At 36.7% G+C, this 8,139-nt stretch overlaps 1 protein-coding gene across 2 annotated transcripts in view; it reads left to right on the top strand.

Annotated features, from left to right (window-relative positions):
• The window catches only part of LOC5571700 (kinesin-like protein KIF18A), a 39,659-nt gene extending 32,724 nt beyond the window's left edge, over window positions 1–6,935 (top strand). The window contains exons 3-5 of one of the 2 annotated variants that reach the window (XM_021842003.1): window positions 3,047–4,034; window positions 6,176–6,283; window positions 6,343–6,935. In XM_021842003.1, coding sequence (XP_021697695.1) covers window positions 3,047–4,034; window positions 6,176–6,283; window positions 6,343–6,506 — 1,260 coding nt within the window. In that variant the 3' untranslated portion in view covers window positions 6,507–6,935. Of the gene's footprint in view, window positions 1–3,046; window positions 4,035–6,151; window positions 6,284–6,342 lie in introns of both variants that reach the window. The other variant, XM_001659794.2, reaches the window with a different exon arrangement.
• The last annotated feature ends 1,204 nt before the right edge of the window (window positions 6,936–8,139 follow it).

An 8,139-nucleotide genomic window follows, 5' to 3' on the forward strand; every position in this document is an offset into this window, starting at 1 on the left:
GACACTGGATGTATAATATGCTTACCTATAGTCTAATCAATCGATCGACAATGGAAAACCGAAAAAAATCTACGCTTTTTGTCCAGAAATTTGAAAAAAGTTTTTGTTTACATTTGATAAATTTCTGACGGCTCCAATTTCTGTGTGTAACGTGTTGTAACGGTTGCATGGATGCACCGATTAAATTAAATTAATTTCAGATAAAATAAACACATTTTCTTTGTACAAACGGTTGATGCAAGTGCGAAATAGTCCTATCTTCCCAAATGGCATGCAAATTGAGTTGAACTTTCGATTTAAACTGGGAAATTTGCAGGAAAATGGCCAAAGGGGTCCAAAATATATTGGTTACCCTATGCAGTAAAAAAATAATCTGATATATTTAGGCAATGCATTTTTATGTTCAAAACATCGTTTGTTTTGCTTAAATCTAGGTGGCTCATTTATCCCCGCCCCTCCATCTTGAAAATAATATATTGTTTTTCAATAATTTTGTTCACGAACCAATCTAATTTCACTCACGAACTGTTCATTATGATTAGAAGTTTCAAAGGATTGGTAAAATTTACCAGAATTATAAATATAATTGTCTTATAGGCTTAATTAAAAACTGCCAAAATTATAAGTTTTTCATTACGAAGGACAAATTTGTACATTTTTGTAAATATCTTGAGTGTTCAAACGAATATTCTTACGGTTTTATTGTGGTGGCTATTTGAGGCATCCTTTAGCAGATCATAATGACACTAGACATTAAAACACTGTTTTTGAGGTCAAAACCGGAGTGGCTCATATTGCCCCGTATGTTCATATTGCCCCCATTGCCCCTATGAGATTTTAAGCTCAAACATATGGGAAACAGCACATCATCTCCTGTTTGGTTCAGGAAAATTGTTGATCACGTTCAATTTAACTCAGAATGTCAAAAACACTGCTTGATACCATAGCGAATAATATTGTAGAAGGTTGTATGATGACTAAAATTGAGAAAGTTGGTGTTTGAACTATCCGAAGTAGATTTGCAATACTGCTTAGTATTTCTTCAACATAGCTGGGTGGTAGCCAATAAGCGCATCATAGCCACCTATGACGCTGGGCGAGCTAAGGTACAAGGTGCATGCATATATATGATTGCACGAGAGTGCTTATCTAAGCCTAACTTTCAACAACTGAAAAATCAATTAAAATGAGTTTAAATCCAGATACAACATTTGCAACTATGTTTATTAGGGTATAAACTAGTGAATTCGTCATTCTGGGCTCAATTGTACGCGATTAACTAGTATACGGAACTAAACAGTGACATAGGGTGAATTTCCATTATATTTGAAACGAATATTCCATACAAACTTCGAATTGAATGCGCCAACTGGGAGAGCAACCAAATGAGTCGAAATTTTGAGAGAGCTTTTTTCTTGCCCTAAAGCCATATCTAGGGGGTGCCCCGTTGAGTTGTACAACTTTTTTGTTTAAGGGCCAGTCTAATTTACATGATTGGTAATACTAACACGACTGACCATATTTTCCGGAACCAGTTTTACGGAAATGGTCATATTGCTGAGAATTTTCACCGAATCTTAATGCGTCCGCCGGCATTCAACTTCCTATTAGTTCAAGTTTCTAGGAAAATTGTAAACATCTATACAACTTCACACCGAACAAAAATACAAGCGACAGAAAAAAAAATCCATTTGGACATGACCTTGGAAAATCCGGAATACCTCCGGTGTCCTGTGTCCAATATGCATGGCCAAGCAAGTTCCTGAAACTAGACTAAGTTTGCCGTCGACTGTTTTCGGATGCATTCAATTTCATCAATTTTTCATAAAGTTGTAAGCATTTGAATTTAGGCAAAATTTGACCTATCAATCATTTTGCCTATCCCCTATATCATCCTTTCCCGTGCAAAAGGTCATCGGAAATATTTTTCCCGGCGACCTTTTCCGAATAACTATCGCTTGGAAATATTTGCTAATACTATAATTCGTATGAAAGAGTGCTTCGAGCATTCATTTTTTTCAAAAAAAAATTGACTTTTAACAGTGGTTGACCAAGCACAGTATTTTAGCAATGGGTGCAAATGTTCGCGTTTCTATGTTTTAAATTGATAATCGTTCTAATTGTTACGTCTGTTTTTCTGTAGTAACAATATCATATATTCCAACAGCTTTACTATAGAAAGAACAGTATTTTATCCAATGCATTTACCATCTTTTCTATCCAATTTTTCACGAGCGCTAAGGCTATCGCAAATAGGCTCCCATTCTGGTAACTTACCGACAAGTCGTTAGTTGGTTCATTTACCGAAAGGATTACCGATCGTTCAGCTGTTAAGATTTCTATGAATACATTACCGAACTCGATGATTTGATCTAAGTGTGCAACATAGCGAAACACTTGAGTTCGAAAATCGATCTCAGTAAACGGATTGCTGAAAATCCAGTAGCTAAGACCTTATTAATTATTTTTAATTATTTGCCGAATCTCGGTAAAACAAATTCACCGAATATCGGTAATGTTCACCGAAATCTTTGTAAAATTTGTGTCGAGATTGGTATTGAAAATTAGCGAATTTTAGCTACATATTGGGTTCTTTGCGAATCGTTTTGCTGAAGTCGGAGAAATCATTTCTGTGTTCTGATTTCTTTCTTGTTGAGCGAAGATTTGCTGTAACTACACATTTCAAAGCTATGTATGTCATCACATATTACTATTTTTAACGAACACACTTAAACGGTTTCGCCGAGAACCCAACAGCTGATATCTCGGTAATAATTTGACGATTCTCGGTAAACGTTTACCGAATCTCGGTAACGTTCGCCGAGATCTCGGCAAAAAATTCGGATTGCCGAAATCTCGGTAAAATAAGTACCGAGATTCGGCATTAAAATTTATCGAGCTCTCAGCTGTTGGGTTCTCGGCGAAAAATTTTACTGAGGTCGGTGAAATAATTTAAGTGTGAAACATTTAATCTCAAAAGAGCTCTTTATTACAACAAAAACTTACCATCAAAAATATAACAATATGATTTTCACCTTTTGAACAGGACATTGCCCGCTTGGAAGCTTCCATCGATCGCTACAACAAACAGGTAACTCGTCAAAAGGATGAAATGAACCGATGGGCAAAACGATACAAAGACGCAATGAAAAGCCTGGAAGCTCTACGCCAAGAAATTCGCTCCTCCGATCTTGCCACTTTACTTGGGTTCTATTTGCGAGCAAAGGATTCCGAGATAGATGCAAACAAGTCAAACTACAAGAAAAATCACGTTATGAAGATAAATATGATCTACACGGACGAGAACAAACAGCTGGAGAAAATCATGGCCCTGAGTGCAGAAATTGTTCAGCAGGACTATTTGCTGCTCAGAAGCATGGGCAGGCTGGATAACGTGACACTGGAAAAGATGGAACAAATGGCTCGCCTGGACATTTACACACGAGGCGTACGATTCAGTGACGATGATGATCACAACGAATTGATGCAGGAAGTCAACATCACCGATACGAGTTTCGATGAAATCACAAACCTGTCTGATTGTGCTGATTTTCCTGCGCCAAATGGTTTGGATATGGAAACCGATTGTGGCGTAAAACGGCTGAACGATATCGATGAATCCGAGTCTGAAAACGAGCGCAAAAAAGCCAAAGAAGACCACAATAAGCAGTTGGAGTTTAAAAGGCCGAAAGCGCTGAGACCCTTGAATCTTCAAGCGAAAAGCGTGAGCGTAAAGTCAACCATTAGTAGGAAAACGCCAACTAAAACACAAAAGACGACCACAATTACGCAATTCAAAGTTCCTAAGCTGATTGTGAGTAATCCGCCGAAACCATCCAGTGCAAAGAAACGACAAAAGGTAGCCAACTCATCTACGTCTTCCAACGACACTAGCGACACTTCGGACGGCCCTGATGAAAATGGTGGAATTGGAAACAGCACTTTCTGCATCGAAGGGGACAAGGACGCAACTAGTTCGTTGTTTTCCAATGTACTGGTAGGCAGCAACGTAGATCCACATGTACTGAAAAAAGGTAAATGTTTATTGTTCGAAACGTTACACATGATCAAAGGCAGTCGATGGAAAGATCTTTCTTTACTTACCCAAGTGACCAGTAAGTACGATAATGCAGCCTAATAACAGCATTATATACGCATATATGATAGTAATTTAATGCTTGACAGCTTTATATTTTGCTCCCTCTTACCACTACATGGACACTAAGCACGTGGTATATCTGTCAAATCACTGGATAGCATTTAAATATGCTCTATATATGAATATAGAGCCAATATAATGCTTATTTAATGACGGCACGCATCAGACTTAAAAGCATTAATGATGCAGTAATATGTTTTTTTTTTCTGTTGGAAGTGTTGTTTTATTCGTGATGCATTTATAGTGCTATTATAATGCCTATATGAATTTGTATGCTGATGTGGCTTATTAGGGGGACATGGGGTAAGAAGGACACCCGGGGCAATAGTGCCACCTCTAATTTCACGTAGTTCAAATCAATTTTTTGATGTTTAACGCAGGATAAGTATAAATTGAGTTCTAATTGAGGGTTGTGTAAATATTACAGTTAAAAATGTTTAGTACAAAAAAATTGAAAAATGTCTTTAACTCACCAACGCAAAATATGCGAAATATTACACTGCGGAACACGTTTTTGTCTCCAGCACCAAAATACCGCTATTCACTTAATTAAGGGTTGCTGAATCCATTGCCGTTTTCAGAAATATCATAGCACGTCCAGTTTTTGAGATATTAACTGTTGAAAATGCAAAAAATGACTATTTCATACAACTTGCATGCAAGTTTCCCAGCTTGTAAGGTAATATATTGACTTAATTTGCCACTGAATTCAAACTTTATGTGTATAACAATACTTATCATCAAAGTTTGTATTATTTTCGATACGGAAAAGTTATTTTTTGATGGTTTAGAGAATTGTTGTATTTTGCCATATAGAAGAAACGAAGAATTTTGTATGGAGACTGCAAGCATGTTGAAAAAATCGGTTTTATCGAAATTTAATCGCGCAATTTCAATCAAATTATGTCTGAAATGAAAGTTCAAGTTCTATTTTGCATGTTTGGTGGATTAGATTACAAAAAAGTATGGTAAATTGTACTTTAAATTTCATGTAAACATTAAAAAAAGCAGTGTTTTGTACAACTTTGGCGACCTGTAGCTAAAAATTGTGACGTGCTGGAACATTTTTGAGAACGGCATCAGATTCAGCAGCCCCAAATCTACTAGAGACACATAATTTGGTTCTTGAGACACGCAAACATGTCATTTTTGTTACGCTGTGTTATAAGAATGTATAACTGAAAAATAAGGTTTGACTCCCAATAAATACAAAACATATTGATTTTTCCGCACAGTATTGATGATTTTCAATTGTTTAATATAGCTGTGAGGAATTTTTTTTCGAAAAAGTCCTTTTGACATTAAATTTTACATATATAATAACAGTATGTCTTATGGGGCAAGAGGGACACCGCAATTTTCTCATATAAAATCAAATGAACTTTTATTTTTCTTGTTTAATATTACATTAAATCAATGTTTCCTACTAAATAGAATCAAAATAAACCATCTTGGACATTCAAAATGGTTTCTGAAATGTTTTACTATTATTGTTACAGTCAAATAAGATGAAAACTAAATTAATTTAGTAAAAATACTATAAGTCTATAGTAACTATAAGTCAAATTTTATCCCTCAGTTTTTGTCTTTACTTACTCTAAAATTTATCGTTTAGGCGGGGAAATAATAATATACAAAATTTGTGGCATTTTGCTCTGGTGGTCTTCTTGCCCCGTGTCTCGTTTAAAAACCTCATAAGAAGGGACATTTTCAAAAGCCTCAAATCATCATGTGTTTCTTATATTTTTGAAATCTATCGATAAAATCATTTAGAACAAGAGGTGAGCTTGCACCTACACTGGAATAATCTTCAAAAATTGTGCTAATCAACCATGATTTGAACATATATATCTTAAGGTGTCCTTCTTGCCCCCAGCCCCCCTATTAGTGCTTATGGTTGGGAAGATAAGTCGCCTAATTGAAGAAAGCTTCCATCGGCTTCCTACGATCGCATTTTGCAAATCTCATCATGATAATTCTGTTTCACTGTAGTGCTGCGGCGCGCTTCGATGAAAGGCAATGTCATTTCCAAGGTGACGTTAACACTGAACAAGGAGAATCGTAAATTCAGCCCAAAACGGGTTGGCAAAAGCCCACGGCCATTACTGCGAACCAACAGTCGACGTGAGTTTCTGCTTTACTGCTTCCATAAACATTTATAATACATTTGTTTTAATCCACAGCCCACACCTCGGCAGCAAGCGTGATCAATCGGTACAGGATGATGAAAGCTGGTGCGACAGCTGGACCTTCGTCATCGTCGGCGGTGCCCGGAAATTCTGGTGATGTCAAGTCAACTGCCTACGACAGTGACAGTGAACGGAAAATTCGAAACATCAGAAAGTGAAAGCCTGCGGTGGTGAAACACCGGTTTTGTGTTCTTCTATTTTATTTTGATGTTTGTATCGAAACTTTGCAAATGTACTTTCGTCGATTTTCAAGGTTTTATGTGGTTTGTTATAATTTGATAGGGATTTCCAGATGGGCGTGTTGAACATATTCATCTGCGGCTGGGTGTTTTCTGACATTTTTATTAAGTTGATGAATATATCATTAAAAGATTAACGTAGCTAAAACAGACGTAAAAATGCTTTAAAATATGTGACTAATAACTTTGTGTATATTTTTGATTTTCATTTTCACCCAATAAGATTTAATGCTTCTACTCAACACCCTTAAACAAGCAATTGCATTTACTACTGATAAAAATAGGAAGATATTTATAGTGCTCTTTTTCCTGTAAATAATAAATAATAGCTAATTTACTCGTCTTGAATGGATTTGTGTTTTTCTTCTAGTCAAATAATTATGTGGTTTACTCCCAAGGAATGATTTCTACCTCAGTTAGCATGTGTTCAACAGCGATCAGGTGTTTCAAATCAAATTGGATCTTGTTCCGTTTTTCATCTTTGAAATCCATGGTGTTGAGTTACAGCTTAACCCGTATCCGACCGGGTTAAGAAAAAAAATTCAAAAAATTCTCGTGAAGCTATTTTCTATCCGATTTGCAAACTTCTTTCACTATATGAAATCCAAACTCTTCTATTTTTCTATGCTAGGGAAAGTGGTCCAAAATTTTGCCTGTGACCGGAGTTATTCCGGTGTCCTCCTGGGTCAAGTCGGGTGAAAAAATGATCAACTTCCTTTCCTGAACAGTTTTATAATACTTAACTGTCATTTAACAACTCAAGTTTTGTAGGAACAGTCAATCGTGCAACATGAAAGATATTCAAGTGATTTAAGGAGTCACTTTCATGGAAGTTTCCTTGAAAAAAATGAAATATGCCTTCCGGAAGATCCGGAACATCCGGTAAAGTGGTCAAATCGTTAAAAATGACTTGGAAAGCCGCGGTTTTTTTCAATCTCACTAGTTTTCAGCATACATGGACATAAACGATGCTTTGAGTGCATAAGACCCTGTATGGCCATTGGGGGCTCACTGGAAGATCCGGAACATCCGTAAAAGTGTTCAAATCGTTAAAAATGACTTGGAAAGCCGCGTTTTTTTTCAATCTCACTTGTTTTCAACATACATGGACATAAACAATGCTTCGAGTGCATAAGACTCTGTATGGCCATTGGGGGGCTCACCGGAAGATCCGGAACATCCGGTAAAGTGGTCAAATCGTTAAAAATGACTTGGAAAGCCGCGGTTTTTTTTTTCAATCTCACTAGTTTTCAGCATACATGGACCTAAATAATGCTTTGAGTGCATAAGACCCTGTATGGCCATTGGGGGCTCACTGGAAGATCCGGAACATCCGTAAAAGTGTTCAAATCGTTAAAAATGACTTGGAAAGCCGCGTTTTTTTTTCAATCTCACTTGTTTTCAACATACATGGACATAAACAATGCTTCGAGTGCATAAGACTCTGTATGGCCATTGGGGGGCTCACCGGAAGATCCGGAACATCCGGTAAAGTGGTCAAATCGTTAAAAATGACTTGGAAAGCCGCGGTTTTTTTTTTCAATCTCACTAG

Source organism: Aedes aegypti, chromosome 2 (assembly GCF_002204515.2).
Source record: "Aedes aegypti strain LVP_AGWG chromosome 2, AaegL5.0 Primary Assembly, whole genome shotgun sequence".
In the NCBI taxonomy this organism is placed as follows: domain Eukaryota; kingdom Metazoa; phylum Arthropoda; class Insecta; order Diptera; family Culicidae; genus Aedes; species Aedes aegypti.